The 23,627-nt window shown below is 45.6% G+C and overlaps 1 protein-coding gene across 3 annotated transcripts in view; it reads left to right on the top strand.

Moving 5' to 3' along the window:
* The first annotated feature begins 16,439 nt into the window (after window positions 1-16,439).
* Window positions 16,440-23,627, top strand: part of PCSK5 (proprotein convertase subtilisin/kexin type 5) — a 449,406-nt gene continuing 442,218 nt past the window's right edge. For 2 of the 3 annotated variants that reach the window (XM_032308751.1, XM_032308750.1), the window contains exon 1: window positions 16,440-17,157. In XM_032308751.1, the coding sequence (XP_032164642.1) occupies window positions 16,966-17,157 (192 nt within the window). In that variant the 5' untranslated portion in view covers window positions 16,440-16,965. The remainder of the gene's footprint in view (window positions 17,158-23,627) is intronic. The other variant, XM_032308749.1, reaches the window with a different exon arrangement.

The following is a 23,627-nucleotide window of genomic DNA, read 5'->3' as shown; positions in this document are numbered from 1 at the left end:
TCCTCTAACTCGGGGAGGCATCTCAACCACCTTCAGCCCGGAAGTCTCTCTTTAACAAGACAGAAAGATAGAGAAAAGATGAGAGAAAAAAGGGTGCAATCACTTACCAGGATCTGGGTGATCCAGGACAGATGGAGAAAACTCAGATCTGCTGCTGGACCTTGAGTTCATCTGACACCCAACATCCAGGTATCTGAGAACGTCTCTTGTGGAGGCAGTATGTTGAAATTCAATGAAGTTTTTCACTCTCCAGGCAGATGTTTGGAATTCTATAAACCGTGCTCCCCCTCCCCCATTGCCTTCTGCACCAGATTACTCTTGGCCAGAATTACTTGTTGTCACGTACACACCTTGAGTCCCATATATAGTCCCAGGCACATACAACTCTATCCCAGGGCCAGGTCACCCTTGCCAGGCTGTAAAGAAGAAAAGAACCACAGAACAGGCCTCGAATTCTTAATGAAGCTGAGCAGGGAAGTTAGGACCATTCTTTTTTGTTATATTTGTAGGTTCTCCATCAGTGTTTTTGTTGACTGCCCCCGTTCAGTCTAAATAGTCTCCTTTTTTGCTTCGTTCCAGCAAGGAATTAGTCTTGATTTAATCTCAGCTTAAAAAATTAATGACCCTTTTAATCTATCTTAATTGTTTATGTAAGACCATTTAGTTTGGGGTGCTCAAATATTATGGTTTGCCTCAAGCATTTCTCTAAGACAATACATGGAATCTCTGGGATTTCAGAAAGAGAACTCCCTCTTGTGGCAAGAGCAGGTTTTGCAGCCAATTCTAGAGCATCTGAGTTGGATGCTGAGGAGCTGGAAGATCTCAGAAACCAGCTGGGGTAACTGAAGTCCAGTGAGGACAAGTAACTTGTCAGTGTTTCTGTCTGGTTGGTGACTGAGGCAGAACCAGTACCCAGGTCTCCTGTCTCCTGATCAAGAGCTTTTCCTCTCTATTTTAGAAGTTGACGGAATCCCATCACTGGTGTGATTTCTTCCTCCCCAGGCTTCGCTTCCTGCTGCCTCTGGATGGAGCGGGTGGAGAGGCAGTTCTCGGTTTGGGTGGGAACTGTTCTCCACGTGACAGCTGTTTCCTGCTGAACTTTCTCTGTGAGGCAATTACCCATTTCTCAGAGATGACCTAGAGGCTCTGTCCCTTACAGCGGACACTGGTTTGGCTCCTAAGACAAGGACTCTCTCCATCTCTTTGGAAACAGCTATCACTGTGACCAGGCGGAGGCTGCTGCTTGTCTAGTTGTCTTTCATAGGTTTCTGGCTTGTTGTGGCAAATAGGAAGGGGCAACACAGCCCTAACGGACATAGAACGACACCACCACAACCCCCCATTCCAATAAGGGATAACATTTGTAAGGACTAGAAACATGATGGAACTCTCTGGAGCCTTGCTACTCAAAATGTGTTCTGTGGAGTCTTCCAGAACTACAGAATTGTCTTGGCTTTTTGTTTGTTTGTTTTTGTTTTGTTTTGTTTTGTTTTTAAAAAAGCACATTCTGATTGAGTAGACCTGGGACCCAAATTCTGCATTTGTCACACGCTCTCAGGAGATGTCAGGGCTGCGGGCTCATAAACCACATGCTGATAAGCAGGGCTGGAGTAAATGAAGTTACCTACCAAGTTGTAAAACACAGGTCTCAGCCCTCTTTTGTTCTGTGACTGGGTGCAACTTGAAAGTCACTTATCAAAGTGAAGAAAATTACAACCTCTTGGGGCCCATAAACTAGTGAAGAGAGCCGTCCCCAACATAGCCGAATCCATACAGATTTTAGTCACCACTGAGTGGAGAGCAGGACATTAATTCTTGGATCCCCAAATACACTTCTTCTCCCCATGCTTCTTACTTCAAAGTCTATCATGTAACCTCAAGTCTACAAATCAGAGAGTTTCTGCTTAGAAGAAGGCCAAGTCTGGCAGATCTACACCCTCAGGCACTACTCTCTCCTGTGACTACCTTGTTAGGTTTCCATGAACAAGAGATCTGTTCCTCACAGGCCTTCCCAGTAAGAGCTTCCATCGGGCTCTGTCTGTATTGCCCACGAGGCAAAGAAAAGCCAGGAAGTGAAGATCTGGAAAAGGAACAAAGCAGCATCCAAGGGCCTTAAGGGATACCCACTGGGGAAAGAGGAAGCTGACCCGGTCCAAAAAATACCCGGATATCACACAACGATTCTGGCGACATCAGAGAAAAAGAGCGTCTGTAGTTGTTCACCATTACTTTTCCTTTGACTGACTTGCCACATGGAGATAAATATTTCTCAGACTTACAATATTTTGCATGCATTAATTATGGATCATAGTCTTGAGTTTTCCATCTATTATAACTAGGAGAAATGATGAGACTTCTGGAAAAGCAGCTCTAATCTAGTTCTGAGTTGATTTTGTAAATAATCGCTTGGAGCAAAGCAAATGCCAAGACTTCTTGTCCCCCCTGGAGGCAGGTGGGTAGCCCTCAGGCTGGGCGGCGTGCCAGAGAAGCCTCCATTACTGGGGTCCCGGTCAGGGGCGCTGGGGAACAGCCTCCGGGGTGGAGATTTCCAGGGAACAGGTTCACTGGGGAAGGCTATGCAGACCGTCTCCATAAGGGAGTTGCAAAGCATTGGGGAAGCAGGTTCAGTGGGGGAGAATTGAGCTGCAACGTAGTTACACCAGAGGTTCAGCTGATCCCATGTGGGGCACAGAAGCAGGGAGAGCCCTTCAGTTCCAGATTAGAGCAAAGGGACCATGCCTTTCTACCTGTGCAGACTGGATATAGACCACCCTTGGGGCGGGCACCCTTGGATGGGGCAGCTTCCTTGGGTTGAGGTAATTCCTAGGAAGGAATCGGGTATGAAGGGAGCCTAGAGGAGCCAACAGTCTTGAAAGGACACTCAGAGAATGAGCGCCTTGGTCCTGGAGGGGTAGGGTGGAGACAATCTGAGCAGCACATCACACCATACCATCGGCTCTAGTGACCAGTTCCAAAATTTCCCCTTCTCATTCCTGAAGGCTACTGATGTCTGGGGGGCTGCTATCTTTCAGCTTTGGTGGGGCGGTGGGGGGGGGGCAGGCAAGGGATTGGTCTAACAAAGTAGAATCATCTGGGGCAACTTTTCAAAATGTCTATGGCCAATTCCCACTCTCTGGATCAACTGATTTCTTTTTTAAAGATTTTATTTATTCATATGACGAAGAGATCACAAGTAGGCAGAGATGCGGGGGCGGGGGGGTGATGCAGGCTCCCCGCTGAGTGGATCGAGCCCCCCCCCCCACCATGTGGGGCCCGATCCTAGGACTCTAGGACCATGACTTGAGCCGAAGGCAGAGGCTTAACCTACTGAGCCACCCAGGCAGCCCCGGTAGAACTGATTTTAAGGTTCACACAGAGTAGAAACCTCTCGACCTCATAGATTAGACAGTTATTCTTAAATCTGAAGGGCGTTAATGTCCCTTCACACGTACGTGCAGTGGCTCAGGATTACATCTGGCTGGCAAGACCATGAGCTGTGAATTCCAGCCACTGCCGCTCCAAAGGGATTAATTAGAGATGTCTAAGGTGTTTAGGGGAACTCAGCGGCCAACATAAACATGAAGGCTGCCACCACAGCCATGGTGCCATCCCCCGGCACTTTGCAGATGAGTTTTATTGGCAAGATTTTAAAGGTTTAAAGCTTATAGTTTGTTTCTTTTTCGTTCTGTAGCTCGGAGTTTGTTTCTCTTTCTTTTTATTTTTGGTTCAATGTCTGCCTTTGGGTCCTTGTATAAAGGAGACTTTTATCCACCTCGCTCTTGTAATCCCACCAGTTTTGGCCGAAGTACAGTGGTAGTTAGCCTTTCATAGCAGAACAAACTATACTTGGACCTCGTTCAGATCGTATTTCCCCAAACGTAGCAGTTATGTGCTATAAAAATAAAATTCCAGCAATGTATGCTCTCCTTTAAGATACCAACTTTATAAAGCCAGTGTTCTTAGGGTGTGCTTTCATGTGGTGTGTTCGTGGTTGTGTGTGTATACTATATATATAATAGTTATTTTGTTTCATGAAAATTTTCAAATACAAAATTGAAATTTTCAAATAGAAATGTAGATAGAATAGCTCATTTGACTTTTCCTTATTTATCACCTAGCCTGGACGGTTATCAATACATGTTTTTTTTCATTTATACTTAAAATTTCCATCACCACTCTCTGGCACCTCCACCCCCCAAAAATAAAACCCTAGATTCTTTTGAGGCATATCCGAAGCATATCATTCCATTCACAAAACCTTAAAAAGAGACATACTTTAAAAATCCCTATCAATATTACTTTTATATGCACATCTCCCGGAATTGATGTGAGCCATCAGTCTACTCCGGAAACGAAAGACTACAGAATTATTCATGCAACAGGCAGATACTAGGCACCTAACACAGGCGTGTTACTTAGGATAGAAAAGAGAATTGGACATGCTGTTTGCCTTCAGGAGTTTAAGATCAGTGCGTGTATGTGCACACGCACTCTTGCGCACGCGTGTGCGTGCACATGCACGCGTGAGTAGGTGGGCGTGTGGATGGGTAGCTGGAAGGAGAGGCAGAAATAGAAGGCATAGGGTTGGCTACAGTGCGGTTTGCTGCAGGCAAAGGAAGACACGGTTTGGGGAAAGGCTCTTTACGAAAACTGATTCCTTGCGTGAATCTTGAAAATTTATCTCAAAGTGATGATGCAAAGGGTGAAGGAAATTCCAAGTAGTGGGAAGAACACTGTGAACATCCTGACTTGTACAACATGCGAAATGCCTACTTGCCCATCTGTTGAAATGGCTCTATCCAATAAGCTCCCCAAAGGGGCCGTTTGGCATCACTCTGCTTTCTCCAGAAGGACCCTCTGAAATGAATCTAGTCTTAAAGAGAGGGCAGGTTTACTCATCTGTGACCTCTGACAGCATGCACTAGGGTTTGTATCTTAGATCTCTTCGCCCACCCAGAAAAATTCTCAGTAGAAGGGGACATATGTACATCTGGGCAAATCAGAAATCAACTACGGAGGGTGACTCTGTGCCATAATCCCTGCATGATATTACCCAATGGGTCTATTGGATTTGAGTATTTGTGGTGGAACATGGCATAGTAGATAAATGTTGGTTGGCATGCTAACAAAATCAATGAAATCGTCTCTAAATGTTGAGTTGTTCTTTTCTCTTATGTGCTCCAATGAAAAAGTGTTAAAAATACTTGCAGGGAGAAATTGGAATACCACTGGATGGTATGTATTTAGAGGTATTTTGGTCTATGTAAGTATTACATAGACTATGATATTAATAAAAATATCATCTACTCCTAATTCCTATTAAGAAATCACTATGTGAAATAACTTGCTAAATCCCTTTTTATAAATGATTTATTTAATCATGCATCTGCTATAGACTTATGAAATAGATCCTAGAACTATACCCATTTTACAGATAAAGATACAGACAGAAAAAGTTTCAGGAATTTACTCAAGATCATAGAAGCAGTAAATTTGGTGTTAGCACCTAGGCAGTGTGATTTCAGAATCCACAGTGTTAACACCATGAAATATACCTTAATTATGAATTTTTTGACATTTTATGATTTCCATGTAGAGTCAGCCTATGCCATGGATCATTATGGGACTGTGAAATTTCCTCTGTGAAAATCATTTGACTTTGATAACTTATGACCAAAAAGATGTACCTGTATACATATGTTAATACAGTATTATCTATAATATAGTCCCAAATTGGAAATGGCTTAGATTGTCCACAATAGAATAATGGTTATATGGTGTGTATATACTATATGTGTGTTTGTGTGTGTGTGTGTGTATGTGTAATGTATCCATACGATAGATCTTTGTAGCCATGAAAAGGTATATTTAAAAAAATAAATGGGGAAATAGAATATAATGGATAGAATAGAATATAAAATAGAATATAGAAATATGGAAGTAAAAATAAATTAAAGTAACTAAAAATGTTAAATTTGGATAGAACTGCAGGTGTGTGTGTATATATATATGTGTGTATGTATATATATGTGTGTGTAAGACACATAGGTAATTTGATATATATTGGATATTATCTATATCTATACACACTATATCTGTATCTATCTGTGTATCTATCAAGAGAGGAAGTTAAAGAGAGAAGAAGGGATTAAGACGCACATATGCCAAGATAGTGATTAGTAGTGTTTTAGGATGGGGAGGTTATGGCATACTTTTATTTATTTTACTGTTCTCTACAATAACCTTATACTGATCCATTCAGAGAAAATTTTTATTCATGAGGATGTCTACCTCTACCCTTGAGGTATTTAAACTTTTGGTTGAAAATGCATCCTAAATATAAGAGAATCATACATTTTACAAACCATACTTGTGTTCCAATGCAATTGACATTCCATTTTGTTTTTTTGTTTTGGGAGTAAGAGTCAAAGAAATCTTTATATTTAAATGTTGTGATCAGCATTTCTAGTCTTGCCTTCATCTTGGCCCATTTCTAAAGGATCTTAACAGAAATGAATGATATACTTTCACTTATGTCACCTCTTTTCAAGCTCCGAAGGTCTTTTCCTCATTGATAGTTATCTGTCATAGTGAGCAAAATGATCAGTTAGTTCATATTGGCAGGAGGAAACATTAAAATAAAAGATGATTAGAGACTGCAAAATATTCTGTACTAAATAGCACGCTGCTGTGAAATATTACCCAGCTTCCTTCAATTTTACATGGAGTCATACTTCCTTCATGCCTCCTGCAACCTCAGAACCATCTTCTTTAAATAATGCAGTGAGGAAATTAAATAATTAAAGCTGCAGACAAGAAGTGTTAAAGACTTTACACAGAAAAGGAGGGAAGAGGACAAAGAAAGAAGTTCAAGTTCTCAGAGAAAACACTTGAAACTTTCAAAGCATCTGCTATTTAAAGAGAAAGCCCACGTGAAGGAGACCTGAAGGGTTAGGGGAAGTGGATTTTGTTGTTGTTGTTGTTGTTAGGCAGGAAATTGGTGATTTTTGTTGATTGTCTCATTTGAGTCAGGCCTCTGGTGTTATTGATTAGATTGCAGAGTTTCAAGTAAATTTTAAATTACAGACTCATCAAGCATCCTTCCGGATACTGGGACTCATTGGAAACATGTCCTTGTTCTCTGGTTATTGTAGAAGCCAAAAGCTGACTTTGGGCAATATTGCTGGCAGACTGGCAACCTTTATGGGCAAAGTTCATGGTATTCCATTTTCCTACCCAAGCTTTTCTCCATATGTTGAGAACTAGATTACTTTTAATGGATTTTACATGTCTCAGAGAACTGACCCATTTTCCTTAATTTGATCAAGAATCTAGATCCTCATACTTTGCTCAGAAATTGACTTTTATATTTAAGGGAAGACACAAAGTCATAAAGATTCTCATTGGCTGAAGAGGGATTATTTGGTGCTTTTCAGCTTGGAGAGTTGGAAAACTTCGGTCAGAGGTATAGAAAAATTCTCAAGATACCCAGTGGCACTGAGAAATATACCAATGACCAATCCTGTGTTAAAATTTACCTCAAACTCTGTTTTCTCCCTGAAATCACCTAGACCACTCCAGGAGCATCTTCCAGATTCCCTCAACACCTCTTAGCGTCAGCACTTAACACTGACAGTCAAGCAAATTAAATAATAACAATTCACCAAATGTTTAGAGCTTTGTGAAATTGTGGCTTCTCTATTAGTCATTGATCATGGCACCTCAGCCAGTGTTAAAAAAAAAATCTGCTGAGTAAATTTATAGATCTTATTGGCTTTATTCATCGATTTATGAATTGGGGAGCATCCAAGCTAGCAGATAGGAAAAAAGCTCTGAGGGGCTGTACAAAATTAGAGATATTTATAGGCAAAAGGGAGAAGGAACAAGGAAGTTGTAAGAGACAAAAAGTGGTTGGTTATTGCAAGGTCATTTTCCTTTAGGGGATGGCAGGGGTTTATTAGGCAGATGATGTAACTAATGCTGATAGGGTGATTCTTAATTGGTGTAAGATTTCATTTCTGGGAGACCTGAACCTGTAGTTAAGTCTCAGTTTGTTGATGTGGGGCTTGGCTTAGCAACGTCATTTTGGACCTGTTGTCTTTAATATCAGTATAGACTGACTGTATAGACAGGCGGACAGAAGTATGGGTGGATGAACAGATGGAAGCATCAATATTGTTAGTCAGGGCAGTAGATTTGGGGAATGCTGTCAGAGCTGAGATCAAAACTAACTTATTCACTGTACTTACCGGACCACTTCACTTGTTTAAATTACATGCCTGGTTCCTGTAGAGTTTGTGGCTACAAACCATTCCCTAATTTTTGGAATACGGGAGACCGAATGGATGTTAATCCTTCCTAAGGAAAAAAAAAAAATCTAAAACACACACAGCTCTTCTTCATGAAGATATTCTCTGCAGTACTGTTTACACCAAGGAAAAATTGGAAACAATTTAAGTGTCTTACACTAGAGTATAGTAAATTATGAGGCATCAACCCAATGGAGTATCATCATTAAAATGCTAATAGCAAAGACCATAGAGATATATTTATAGAATACATTATGTGAAAAATGCAGAATGTAAAAGTGGGTATGTATCGTGTTTTTAACTTAATAAAGATACAATTTTCAGACCAATATGAGGAGGGAATGCCTAAATATGAAAACAGCTACGTTTCAGCCATGGAAACGTTACTATATTTTTCCTGTTTCCAAACCACTCTAAATGTCTTTCTATTGTTATTATTTATGAAGAGCGCAGTGATGGAAGGTAACATGTCATGAGTAGACAAAGTGGTAGGGAACTTGGAACAAGGGAGCTATGGGAAGAAGAAGGGATACCATGGGGTGAAGAAGTGAAATTTGCCATGCAGGAAAGAAGGAGATTCAGTTCATGCTGCGTCGCCCGTGGTGAATTTCACTGGTGGTATCAGACTCCTGGCCAGTTACTTTTGCAAGCATCTTTGTCTGTGGTTCTCAAAGTCCTACTAATAATTATGTGCGTCGCCTGTATGTGTGGTAGGAGAACACAATGTTTGAAACCGCTTTACATGTACAACTGATGTAAGGAGAGGGAGGGTCCAATTTTACAAATTCACCTTTGGCCATCTAGTGATCGCTGACTGACCCGCTTGTGAGACAAGCCTAAGCTGGGATCCTTACAAGGATCCATTATAAGCAGACTTTTTTTTTTTTTAAGATTTTATTTATTTATTTGACAGACTGAGATCACAAGTAGGCAGGGCAGCAGGCGGGGATGGCGGTGGCGGGTGGGGGGAAGCAGGCTCCCTGCTGAGCAGAGAGCCCGATGTGGGGCTCGATCCCAGGACCCTGAGATCATGACCTGAGCCTAAGGCAGAGGCTTAACTCATTGAGCCACCCAGGCGCCCCTACAAGCAGACTCTTATGAATTCCAATAAGACCTAGCAACCGCTTCTGATAAAAATGATGACATTCCATCATGAGTACATCGCCATTACTCACATCTGTAGTTTGTAGGATATGGTTAATTAGCAAGTGAAAAGAAGAGCTCTGAATTTAGTCCGGAAAGGAGTAAAGGCTTTGGAGACACAACCCATCCTACGTACGCGTGCTTCCTAGAAACTTAAGGGGCAGTGTTGATTCGGATCTGCATCTGGGGACGGGACTGAGGAGTGATTGGACTTTGGGGTGAAGAGAGGTGAGGAGGGTGGAGAGAGGTCACTGCAGCTTGATGATGAACTCAGAAAGCCCTGGAGGAAGGCCCTTGGCTTTGAATTCTCTAGTCTCTCTTCTCAATGATCACAGGAGAATTTTCTGCAGCAAAGTGACTGACAAATGCACAGGGACAGAAGTGTATCTATTGGAGGGCTCGCCCCTAGAGAGACCTTGCTGTTCACAAGGGTGAACTTGGCCGGATCTGGAACACCTGGATTCGGCCCACGTGCTCCCACTGACTAGCCGAGTGCAGTTGGAACAGCATTTCAACTCCACGGTGTTAAGATCGTGACCACGTCACTTGGCGTGTCACCGTGAGGAATGAACATGATAATAACTGGAAGGACCTTTGGAAAGGCTACGCAAAGCCTGTAGCAGTAAGGCTCTTTTAACAGTGGTCACCACGATCACCTTCTAGGGCACAGTTCATCCTACTGATGCGATGGGATTACTTTACCTTACTCTAGAGATTTGCCAATTTCCTCGTTTCCTTTTGATCCAGATGTTTTCAGGGCATTTTACTTTGAATTTGGAGAAAGGAAAAGGCCTGTTCCTGTCTAGACTCCGTTTGGCAGAGAGTTTATCATTACACATACAGAGGGCATGACTAACAGGAAAATTGTGGCTCTTCAGGCCCAGTGTAAGTACAGGGCTATTGGATAATAGAATATTGATTAGATTATTTGCTCCAGAGTCATTAATTTCCCCACATAACTGAACCACTTCTGGAACTTCACATCTTGCAAATCACAGGACTCCATCGGCTAAACTCAGAGCTCCCCCCACAGCGCACACACAGACTTGGGTAGTAAAAGGGTCTTCCAAAGTACCCTCATTAAATGCAAAATGAATTCCGTGTGGATCCAATTCTTTCAGTTCGCCCAGGATTTGGCCTTGAGTATTTCACTGACCTTTGGGTGGTCAGTTTTTTTAGTTTTAACTTTCCTTCTCCATCTAGCACCCAGCAACTGGCTCTTTTGTACCTAGAAGTCTTACCTTCCCCCAAACCTTATGATTTTTTTCATGATAATGGCTTAGCCCAGTTTTATAGAACGTCACTAAGTTTTGCATTGCTGACATTTTCTGCGAAATTCTTTTATTTTTCCTTTTGCTGCCAAAATGTCAAGATGCAAATATCCTATGAATTTGTCAAGTTGTATCTGTATGGGCACGCACACACACACACACACACACACACACACAAATGTATGACAAAGACTAGAATAAGAAATGATTAATGATACCAAATATATTGCCTGTTCTTTCTACACAGGATTCAGTCCGCACTCACCCTTCACCAGAGCTCAAACCAATGCTCTGATTATTTTCTTAAATAAACAGCAATACAATAGTATAGAGAAAGATATGTTCCTTACCCCCAACTCTATGATGCATAGTATTTTCATAAACTGGGTCTCATCGTCACTCACAGAAGGCGATATTTAGCATTTACATGGCAAATTTATATTGTAGTCTTACTGAGTACATCTCTGAAACAGGCTTTCACTGTTCAGATTTGGAGAAAATTGAAGAGAGAAGCCTGCCTCAGGGTCTCCAGTGATGTAGTGGACTCTCGATGCTTGATTTTCTGGGGAAGCCAACTAAGTCATAGGACTTAAAAGAGTAGCACTTGCCAGAGTTCAAATAAGAGTCAGCTTTTTCTTTATTCAGTCTCTGGCTTTGAGCTGTCACAGGGAAATTGTAAACACAGAGCCAAGGAAATCTTACACTTTTTAAAATTGGAAAGCCCTGAAAAGCTTCCTATTGAATTGTATTCCACCGCCTTTAGAAAAACAAAATTTTTATCAATGAATTATTTGTGAGTATGAAATAACCTTTTAGAAAATGGAATGTGGCTGTCATTCTATATACAGAGTAGGAAAGACTAGGGGCGGCTCATTGGCATACGTTGAAACTGAACTCCTTCTGTTCCTGGTAAATTATGGCAGTGAGGTTGCGCCCTAGACTAGCTCACTGAGAACTGCCTTTACCATGCATGTAAGGGTTAAGGTGAGAAAAGATACGCTTCTTTCCAATACATTACTAAAATCTGAAATAGGGACAGGGAAGCTTGTTAGGGAGGTGCTTGAATGATTAGGTCCACAATGGTTTTGTAATACCTACATCCTGCATATGCCATGGGAAGAATGAAGTTACGTCATGCATAGTGACTTGGATATACAATTTCTGGAAATGGTGGAATGTAATAAGCATGAAGTATGTACTTATGCAAGAGATTTGTGAAATAATTTTATCATAATTTATCTTGCTTCAGATAAACAAGTAAAAGTCATACTGAATATGTTTTGAATTACAATGTATCATTTGGCATCAACAAATTAGAGCTACTGCCCAGACTCAAAAAAAAAAAAATTAAATTCATAGGGTCCATTTAACTTGGTCTTCTAAAGCAAGATCATATTATTAAGTCGGTAGTTGTTTAACTCCTGATGCTCTGAGAGGTTTAAGAATAAAAATAAAAGCCAAGAAGATGTTTTGGAAAAAAAGGGTCTAGAGGCACCCCAAAAAGATCAAGTCTTAATACTTGGAGGAGGGGCTTCTACCTCGATATAGGATTGATTCCTTTTGGTGGGGGAGAAGTTCCAAGACCCTAGCCTGCGTTTTTTATTTTCTCCCCACCCTTTCTGTACTGGCTTTTCTCAGAATTAGTGTCTAAGGTGAGAAGTGACATCACATCCATCCATCAGCTCCATCTTGGAGGGGCCCTGCTCTGGGATCAGGGCAGAGGCTAGAAGGTGATAGACAGTTGTGTCACTTTAAGCTTTGCTTTCAGTTGACAGCCTTTGGGAACCAGCTTGTCATTGCAGGATGTAAATGTCTACAGAAGAGGGCCAACTACACCCATGGAAATCCACTTCAAACAGGTCAAAGAAGCCACCTGAAATCTGCCGCGTATTAGCATCCCATTAGCTACGTATTTTGCCATAAAGACAAAATTGAGCCCCAAGTTAACTCCCTGTCGTGGCTCCTGTGTGTCGTGGATGACGTTGTTTAGTGGTGGTGGTGGAACATCTATGAAATTGGAGACATTAAGTCAAGTTTTCATTCTATTGAAAGTTATTTTATTAAGCCTGGTGTGCCAGTCCGATCAAAGTCAAACCCAGGTTCGTAGCATGCTATCGCTTTTGGTCCTCGCGGCCCTTCCTTTGTTTTATTTATATTATTCATGCATTGCAAACTTATTTTCCCATGATAGGATTGCTGTCTTCCAATTTAGTTTTATATTGGCCTCAGTTTTCTTCTTTACTAAATAAAGAAGTTAGATTCTCTGATATGTAGGTTCTCTTTCAGCTCTGATGCTCTAGGAATGAGATTAAGGCCTGAAATGTGTTTGGCTCAGTGCCTGGCATATTACTAGTCCTTAATAAATGGTAGTTATTATTACCATTTATTATTATCATTAAATCTGACAAATTTCCGCTGCCAACCCTGAATCTGATATACTGGAGAACGGATTAGAATCTCCATAAATTTGGTGACTCTTCTTCCAGGCAGCGAAATTCCCAGCGACATTTCCCCCCCTTCTCAGTCAGCTCCCAACTGTCCATTACCAATTTATTATTGATTCACAGAATCTCAGATTAGAAGAGCCCTTAAAGGTCAATTTCCAGCCCAAGGATGTAGCAGAGGAAGAAATGAGGTGTCTCATCAGGCAACCTCTTCCTGGAATAATTCTCGTTCGTAGCGTTTCAGGATGAATCCTTACAGGGTTCTTGTTCACCTCTCCTACGGAACTGCCTGGATTTCTGTTCATCGCCTTTCACTGCAATTTTGCTTTAAAGCTGTGAGGGACCTTGGCGGAGAGGCCAAACACTAGTGGGCCCTCATTATCAAGTAATATGTTGTTAAGTGTAAGGCAGAGTTAAACTTAGAACTGCCTGATTTCCTGCTATATGGCACACTCGGGAGGAAGAGCCGAGGGTCAGACTTGTGGAGCTACTCCTTGCATACAAAAAATCTTGGATTTAGCTTTAGGGATGGTTTCGCATGAACCGATTCTATTGTATTCGTTCCTTGTTCCTTTGGCTACTGAAGCATTGCGAGCTGAGTCGACTGTGAGAACCAGCAGAGCCGAACGTCCTGAAAGATGATGGGTTTCCCCCCCCTGTAGCTTCTGATCCTTATCTGGAAGATTCTGGCTCTAATCAAGGAGGCTAATGAGTTCATGAAGGCAGATCCCAAAGCCTTGGCATGAATCGCAGTGGGGCTTCTTGGGTCTCACTGAAGTCTAAGAATTACACTCTTTGTAAGTGAACTTAGCGAAGGGAGCTACAAAAATGATGGAGAAGACGATGAATGAGTCTACGCTCAGGAGTTTGAGTTGACAGATGTATGGGGTCCCAGATCTTGTTTATTTCTGGAACAGAGCTAGGGTTTTCCCTTCCAAATACATACGCTTCCAAACGAAAGAATATACCCTTTGAGCAAAGCTAAAATGCTGGCCCAGGGATCGGTTTACAAAGCAGAAAAGAGGTTTGCCTGTTTCCTACCTCATTTTCCAATTCTGTCTCACGTTCAACGCAGTGAATGCTCTGTGCGTGTGCCAAGCTGGGCATGAGTGTTCACTGGAAAGAAAAAGGGAAAGACACCACGGAGAAAGAAATAGCAAGGAGTAGTTTTGCTACTCGGAGGAAACAACCTCCAGGCCTCGGGAGACCAGACTCAGGGATTCCCTCTTCATTTTATTCAAAAGTGGAAGCCCAGAGGCAACTTGGCTTTCAAAGAGAAGCATTTTGTGTGGTCTTTGCGGTCCTAAAGAAGAATGGCACCAGAGTCCCTGAGAAAACCACAGGCCATGCTTCCAGCTGGACTCCTGGTGTACCTTGTGAGGTCCTCACAGGGGCCACCCTCCTGGGGATCATCCCCAGAAGGGCTCTCCCTACCCTCTGACAGCCTATGCCCCCAGTTCCGAAGGGATGACTGACTGATGTACATTGAGATTTGGATTTTGATTGAGCTCTTCCCATCCCAGAGGCTTCTGGAAGAATCATCCAAAGACTGGGGTTGGATGCAGGTGGCCTGGGAGGCAATGAACAGTGATCTAATAGATTGTACACTTTCTGGATTCCAGACCGGGAATGGAGAAAGCGGTGTGAGCAGAGGGACCGGCGGGTAGCAAGACCATACTGAAACCGGAAAGCCCTGGCATAGAACTTGTGCTTTTCTGCCTGCAAATAACAATGACAACAATAGCAATAAACCACATCTAGAGTTACTCAGAGCCTGAATTCTGCTAATCCTTTGTGCTCCATTTCCTCTCCCTCCTCCCCTTTCTCCAGAGTCTAGCACAATGCCTGGCAAGTTCTAGGTGCTCAAGAGATGTGCCAAATCAGTCAAACAAACAGAATAAACTCTATGTCTTTCTGCAAAATGATTGAGCTTTTCTGACCTTCCACTTCATCGGTTAAGGAGGGGGTAATGCTATTTGGTGAGTCTGGTTTCAGGATCCGATAACATGGCATTCCTTATGCGATGTGTAAATTGTCCTAAAGTGCTGATGAGTTACAAACTGATGAGTTACGAATTTCACTTTTTGAATTTGATGAACTTTACATTTATGAATTTGAGTTTGCTGGTGTGGTTCCGCTGAAGGGAGAAGGGAAGAAAGGGAAGCCCTAGGCAGAGAAAAGAATCATCACCCACAGCTAGAGATGGGGATTGGTTAATTAATCTCAGATACATTTAGCCAGTGCTTAAGAAGAAAAATGTTGGTGGGTTGGGAAAAGGAGGTGGGTATGGTGAATACTGGAAGCCAATTGAGCTATTTACATAAAGCATACATTTCCTTTTTCACATGAAATCATCTTGTGGCACCAAAAGAGGCAGGGAGGTTGTTCAGCAGAATCAGGGTTAATCCGAGCTCACTCCAGCCCACTTCAGTCACAGCGCTGGAGAGAGCCATGGAGCCGACGCGGGCCCATATTTCATCTGAACTTCCTCTGTGGTCCTTTTTATATTGAAGTCTCTCACTGTTACAGGGCCGCGCTTGGAAAAGTTGGAAAACTTTTGCCTTGGTGGAGAAAAAGCCGCCCTCATCAGACTCTGTGGAACGAATGAATGAAGTTATTCCCTTGGCCCAACGTCTCCATCCGCTTTCATACCAAATATTCATAGAAACATCTTTGCTCAATTCCGGGACTGGAATTTTACTCTCCCGTGGCGTTGCCTCGTATCAGATGCACAGATTTCGAAAGTCAGCAGGCAACAGACTTGGCTTGGGAGGCACCGGGGTTGGCTTTCAAGAGTCGATGCGCCTTACGGACCTGTGTGGTAGCTTCTCCCGGGAGCAGAGCGAGTAAAATAAACAGTTGCTGAAAAGCATGAAGAATTAACGAAGTGAAAAGCTCGGGTTATTTGTTCGGCAGTTGGCACGCAAGTCACCTTCCTAAATACTTCGTTGTTTAAGGAGGTTCAGAGCTAGGATGAATGAATCCTGGGGCGCTTGACTCGTACTAACGAGTAGATCTCCTAAGTCTTTCAGGAAGGGGCGGCAAATCGATTCAAATCCCAGGAGGAAAGGACGAGTACGGGGCAGAGCGTCGACACCGGGAGCTCTGCTCCCAGCGCTTCGGAAAGACTCGCTTTTGCAGCCCGGGACCCTTGGAGGTTCCAGCCCCGAGAACCCGGCGGCGCTAGGACCTGGTTGGTGCCTGGCTGCGGCCGCTCTCCGGCGGGCGGAGAAGGGAGAGGAGGAGGGGGCTGTGGGAGAGGAGGGGTGTTAGGGGGGCGGGGGGAGTCATTTATGCAGAGCAGGCGCTGCTGCTATTGCCACTCACACTCCTCGCGCGCCGCTCGGAGCCAGAGGGAGCGCGGGGAGCGAGCTAGCGAGCGCTCGGAGCCCAGGCCAGCAGAGGGGGCGCCCGGCCGCCGTCTGCACCGCCGCCTCCGCCGCGCTCCGGGGCCCGGGGAGGAGCGAGGGAGAGTCGGGAGCCCAGCCGGCGAGACCTAACTGCGGGAGGGCGCCCGCCCCACTCCGCCGCCTCCTGCGCGCGAGCCGGGGAGCCCCCGCCGATCGCCCCGCGGGCCGGAGGGCAGGGAGCACAGGTCCCCGCAGCCCCAGGGATGGTCTAGGAGCCGGCGCGAGGCTCGCCGTCTGCTCCCAGCCGGGGCTCGCCGCCTGCTGCGGATCGGCCAGGGGCTGCCGGGGTCTGCGCGCCGCGCCGGCCCAGGCCGGAGAAGTTAGTTGTGCGCGCCGCTCCAGCGCGGAGTCCGCGAGCGAGCGAGGGAGGCGGAGAGGCGCCGCGGCCATGGGCTGGGGGAGCCGCTGGGGCTGCCCGGGACGCCTGGACCTGCTGTGCGTGCTGGCGCTGCTCGGGGGCTGCCTGCTGCCCGTTTGCCGGACGCGAGTCTACACCAACCACTGGGCAGTCAAAATCGCCGGCGGCTTCGCGGAGGCCAACCGCATCGCCAGCAAGTACGGATTCATCAACATAGGACAGGTAACGGCAGGCTGGCCCGGTCCTCGGCCCTGAAGCCGCCGGGGCCGGGGGGAGGCCCCCGCGACCTCGCGCTTCTGGCCCCCTCCTTGTCAACCCCCTTCCCCCTCTTCCAGATGTGCTATTGCAGCTGTTGCCCTAACTCCTGCCCGATTTTTTCCCCTCTCTTTCATACACACACGCACACACGCACACACTCCCCAAAGTTACCGGGGGTGGTTTTGTTTACTTGCTGGTTTTTTTGTTTGTTTGTTTTGGTTTGGGTTTTGGTTTTTTTTGCAAGCCACAAGGCACAGGTAGGGTCTCTGGAAAACTCCGGAGGATGCATTCCCTGGTGGTGGTTTCAGACCCGACTGGATCTTTTGGGCTGCGAAGTCGGGGAGCCCTGGTAGCCTGAGCCCTTTCGAGGGGTGGGGGGGTGAGCGCTCTCCTTGCGGTTCCTGAGAGCCAGGGTGAGGAGAAGGCGAGGAAGGGAAACCTTTCCTGCTCAGACCTGAATTTAGCCCAGAAAGTAGTTTGCTGCTCTTGGGGAGGAGAACCGCTGGGCTCGGGAGGCGCGGGAGGCGCGGGGACTGGAGGAGGGAGGCGGAGCGAGGGGAAGAGAGGGCCGGACCCGGCGTGAGCGCAGGTCTGGGGGGAGACCTCCCGGCTTCCTTGTCTCTCTCAGGGGATCCGCGTGGGGGGCTCTCGGACCCGGGTCGAAACAGGAGATGGGAAACTTCCAAGGCCCGCTGACTGGGTTCTGCTCTGGGGGAACTGCAAGCCTCCCCGCGGATAGGAACGTGCGGGGCCCAGAGGTGACGCCGTGGGGCGAGAGTTGGACTGGCCGCAGGGCGCGGGGTTTTTGCAGGGTGCCGTTCCCGGGCTTTCGGCAGGGCTGCCCGTCTGCGGAACAATGAATTAAATGGGATTATGAGTATGATTGGAAAAGGAACAGATTTAGAGGTGCTTCCGAGCTAAACGGTGTTGGTTTCCCCGCTCTGCTTCCTGCAAGAAATCGGAGCGGAGAGGGCTGCGTACCCGGGTCCCAGAAAGTGACCCGATCATCCCGCACCAGCTCCGTACCCACACCCCTTTCACTTATTTCTCTAGGCTTGGCTGGAGGACGGGGCTCTGGCCAGACCTTGGCCTGACTCTGCCTAGGGGCGGAAGGCGAGGGTGATGGGGCACCTTCGCAGCCGACCGGCTCTGGAGACAGCTCCGGATGCACGTGCCCTGCGTGCTCTGCCAGGGCGAAGGGAGAGGAGGGTGCTGCTCGTGCTCCGGGGCCAAGAAGGCACAGATGGGTTCTGATGCCGTCGCGCTCCTTGGCCATGAACCAGAGCCCTGGAGCACAGCAACCGTCGGCTGCCTGGGGTCTGCAGCGCTGAGCCTGGAGGCAGGGCTGCCGTCACTACATCTGGAAGGAGATAGGGAGCGCTGGAGGGTTCAACCGAGCAGGAGCCCGAGGTTTGGGGCTCGGCGGGTCCAGAGGGAGGACGTGTTCCTGAGAAGCCAGTCCTGTGGAGGGCTGAAGCCAGGGCAAGGGGCAAGGTCCTTATCTACACCCACCACGCCCCTCCACACACACACACACACACACACACACACACACACATACACACACAGACACCCCCAAGGTCTGTATCTCTCTCTCTCTCTCTCTCTCTCTCTCTCACACACACACACCCCGACGTCTGTATCTCACATACACGCCCTGAAGGAAGTAAAGGAAACCAGCCAGATTTTGTTGCCTGAGTGCCGGGCAGAGTTCATCCTGATGGTGTGTTAGGATTCTCCTAGCTTCTTACTTCGTCAGAAGAAAATAGAGTCTCTTCCTCCTTTTACAGGAGCTTCAAGCTGGGTGCTGGGTTGTGTCCCTGGTCTGGAACTGGGAACCCTAACAATGAATGTGGTCTCGTTAGTAATCTTTCTAGAGAAGCATCTCTCAGGTCCAATGAACAGGAAGCATCTCCCATATATGAGACATAGTTAGAAAATAAGGTCTTGGATATGCACTTTTTTGGTAATGGGCAAAATGAGCATTTGGGGTGGCTGTTCCCCAACATCCAAGACCCTGGAGAAGTTGACCTGCTAAGGATCACCCAGCTAGGTGGCAAAACCATGATTCAGACCTAGGACTCTCAGGCCTAGTCCTCCTCCTGCATGAATCCCCCTTTTAGGGTATCTCCCCAGCCCACAGGAGGAAGGAGGCACAAAGTAACAGCTCCAATCCCCTGAATTCTGATTTAGTGACTCAATAGATGGGGAGCAAACATTCAGTTTTAATTCACAGACACTTAGTTCAAACAGACCTGTACTTGGTGACTCTAAGAAGCTTCATGACCAGCAAACGCAGAAGTACCTGTTTCTTAATGAACTCATTCAATAGAACTTGGATATTGCAGAATGCAGCAGAATGAGAGAGGAGGTTCTGTCCCTGAACCCACTTCGAACAAGCAGACACTGTAGGGTCTCGTAACTTCACCTGACTGTGTTTTCAGGGGGCCCTCTAATGAAGAGCTGCGGCTTTTTATCTAAAAAGTAACGTGAAGAAACTTTCCGTGCAGATGACCCCAACACTATTTATTGTGGTTTTTACAAGGCCAGTGAAGAAATTTAGTGCTTGCAGAGGTTACGGAGGACCCTTGAACTGATGCCATAACCAGTGTAAAAAGGTCAGCTAGTCTTACAGTGTGAAGCATTTTCTCTGTAGATCAAAGGGGAGTAACCCTATGCTAAGTCTTCGGGGCATAAATTGAGTTCACACCTGCTCTATCCATACACTGTTAGGTCCAAACTAATATCTTATTCTTCCTTTACTGTTTTGACCTTTTAACCCTTTAGCCATCCTCTTGTTATTCTTTCTTTCTATCAGTAAACCCGTTGAGGTTCCGTGGAGGGTAGTGACTTATTTGCGAATGTCTCTGGAATGTCCTCCTGGTTTTACCCATTTGGGCTTGGGGGTACCCACCTCATGGGTCACGAATTGGGACTGAGACCTCTTTTTGTGACCGATGTCATTCAATATCTTGGTGGTGTAAATTAAAAGCTTTAGTGTAATCTTTCGGGGGATAAGGTAGTGAATTTTTGACCACCATAAAGGTACAGTTCTTACTACTCAGAATTTCTGTGTGATGTTTTCTTTTCTTTTTTTTTTTTTTAATTTTTTTTTTTTTTAAAGATTTTATTTATTTATTTGACAGACAGAGATCACAAGTAGGCAGAGAGGCAGGCAGAGAGAAGCAGGCTCCCTGCTGAGCAGAGAGCCCGATGCGGGGCTCGATCCCAGGACCCTGAGATCATGACCTGAGCCGAAGGCAGCGGCTTAACCCACTGAGCCACCCAGGCGCCCTGTGTGATGTTTTCTATAACATCTTAGCACTTAGAACGGCCAGAGGTAAAATGTCTGGCCTTGAGATTTCTACAGAAAAAGAATAGGTGTGCCTCTTGTGCTCATGAAAAATAGAATATGTGGGGTAACAGGAGGGCAAGCAAGCAAACAGGTGAGAAGGGCTCACTCCACTTCCTGGAAGGGAAGAAGAATGAGACTTATCTTGTCGGCTGCAGAGATAGCATTATGTTTTGGGAGGTTTTCCGCCTAACGTTAGTACTTGTGAATGGTGATGCCTTGAAAATCTGAAATGATGTCATAATCAGTAGTGGTAGTTGTCATCACATAGGTGTGTATCAGGTTTCATGCAGTGATTGATTTGCTAGAATGCCCTGCCTTTCTTCCCCTGCCGACCCCAACTGCCAGCCTTCCTAGGCTCCAGTAGGCCCTGCCTGTTGGCCTCACACAGAGGGAAGGCAGGCCTTGGTCCCCCCTCCCAGATGGCTGATCTGACTCTTTGAACTGGCAGTATCGTGGGCAGAGGGTGGCAATGACAGAAAGAATGAAGAGCTGACATCAAATTAATTGTGAACCTTTGTGTGGACTAACTCTACCAACCATGGGGCTTAATTTCTGGTTGTTTGAACTCAGGGGGAAGGTCCCTCATGAAGGTTGTTTGCAGTGGGCAAGAGCTGTTTATCCTTCTGTGAATTGCATACAATCCTGGATCCCAAGCTGAGATTATCAGTAGTGAAAAGCTCTCTTCAAACTGTGTGACTTACCTTGAGCAAGATTCCAGAAGGATAAAGCCAGATGCAAGCAATACTGGGGAAATATTTTACCTGGAGTTCCCATTGGAAGCAGAGACTTGGAAACTCCAGGAATGCCCCTTGCAAGGTCTTTGAAAGCAGCCAAGTCCGTGAACTTAATGGAGCCCCTCTTCCTCCGTCTGTAAAATGATGAATCTGTAGACGGTAGGCTGAGTTGACTCTGCATCACTCAGTGCCTAGGTAGGTTTGCAGCAAAAGGTTTGTTGAATCTGAGTCTGAAATCAGTGAGACTCAAACTTTATTTAGGTAGGGCGAAAAGAAGACTTTTTTTTTTTTTTTTTTTAAATGGGAGATGCAAAATGTGACGATCAGGAAAATAAATTTTTAATGGCTGAGTAAAAAGAGCTAAATCAGAGCTTTGTAGACAGGGAAAATGGTTTTCCATTTCAACTAACAATATAAAATACTTAAAAAATAGTTTCTGTTGGACTCTAAACAATTCTGGCTGATTTCCCATGGCGGTGGCTTCCTCCCTGGTTGATCCTTTTTGTAGCCCATTAAATGTTATAGGATAAGCTCGCTGGAGACGGAAGACAGAGGAGAAAATTATCTGAAGACTGATTATTTTAGAAAGCACGTGACCTTGGTACATTATGTGAGATTGTATTTGAATTTGAATTTGCATGTTACTTCTGAAGGTAGTTTGTATGAGGAAAGTTAGAAGCAGCGTTTCCCAGATGTCTTCAGCAGGAAGAGCTTTGTTCAGAGCTCTGCGGAAGGCCTCCCTCTCTGCTGTTTAATTCTGACCCGCGGGTAACATGGGATGATTGAAATGTTGGTAAACAGCGGCCAGTGGGTTCTGGGTGCATACGGATGGCATTGCAAGCAGGGACACGGCCCGCCTGCCGGGCCGAATGGGAGCGGACCATGCTCCCCCTAGTTGAATTTTTAGGCACATTGTAAACAGCCAAAGAAATTGAGGTGGGAATCCTTCTGGATTTGCACGGGGCGGCCCTTCACACCCAAGAACCTCAGCCCTGACCTCCGCTAGCAGCTATCACGGGCTTCGTTCTCATAAGCAGGAGAACCTTTACTGGAGGAAAAAAAAAAAAAGCAAGCAATTCAGAGAGCTTGGCCCGATGATGGTGGTTCTGTTGCATTAACCTCATAGGCCAGGAATGGCTCGTATGTGGCCCTTGGGATTTTCAGGATCTATTGGAAATGAAAAACTGCATTTTTGTGCACCCAAAGGCAGCTGAATTTGCCTTATCACAGTCTTTCATGAGCTGCTATCCAGAGGTCCTAACCTTAAAGGTCAGCCAGAGAAGCAGGGTAGTGTGCTGGGAAAATGGCCAGCCATGTCTGACTCTTTGGTTAAGGGAGGGGCAGTCCTGCCCCAGAAAGCTCCCCTGGGCAGGGAGGGGTATTTGCCCTGTCTGTTCCAGTTATGTGAAGCAGTGTCTGGGTTTTTCCCCGAGGCTGAAGTATCTCCAGGCATCTCTGTGCCTTGAGACTTGATCACTTGGCTAATTCAGGTTGGAATCAATGATAGAGAAGGCTTTGGCTTCCTGGATGGGAAAAATGAATGCTTACAGACCTTCATGCATGCAAAAAGATAGTATGCAGATATCTGGACACGTGCCTATCCATATGAATGTATATATCTTAATTTTTATTTTTACCAAAGTAAATATGCACATCACTAGAATGGAATTGCTCATGCGGTATTTGTTCAGTTTGAACAGATTAGATGTCTGCATCTAAAGGTAGCGAGAAAGGACAATCAGTGCCCATAAACTCTTCGCTGTGGGTTAATCCCTGCAGGGCAGTGAGGTCAGGAAGAAAACATGAGTAGGAGTCAGCAAGTTGGAGGGCTCTTTCTCTCATTAACCAACTCGACTCTCATTGCCTCCTTTTTCAAAGAGGGGACCCTGACCCTAATACCTGCTCCAGCCTGCCGGCGGGGTTGCTGAGGCGGGGTTGCTGAGAGATCACGTGCCTAATAAGGAACACGAATATACAAAGGAAATAAGACCAGGAAGCATCAGGTAGTTTGCAGGGCCTCGAAGGAGATGCATAAGCTGCTCGAAGGAAAGTAAGAGCTTGTGGTTGATGCAGGGCTCTGTAAGTGGAGTGACTGGTGATTTTCTAGATTCTTGTGCTTGCCCCTGGGGATCTAGTGGGGGCTGCAAGGAGATGGGGTCAGTGTCAGTCCTGAGCCTCCCTTGAAAGGACAGTGATATGTGTACTTTGTCCCTGAGAGCCATGGACAGAGGTATAGGGCGGGGAGAACAGACTAGAAATTCAGCCCGCTAAGGTCCTCCATCTCTAGGTTGGGCTGCTTTGTCTATAAGGCACAGACCGCAAGGAAGAAGCAGAAAAGTCAAAGC

The sequence above is a fragment of the Mustela erminea genome, chromosome 12, assembly GCF_009829155.1.
Source record: "Mustela erminea isolate mMusErm1 chromosome 12, mMusErm1.Pri, whole genome shotgun sequence".
In the NCBI taxonomy this organism is placed as follows: Eukaryota; Metazoa; Chordata; class Mammalia; order Carnivora; family Mustelidae; genus Mustela; species Mustela erminea.
Note: the sequence above shows the minus strand (reverse complement) of the source record. Positions and strands in the feature narration are given on the sequence as shown.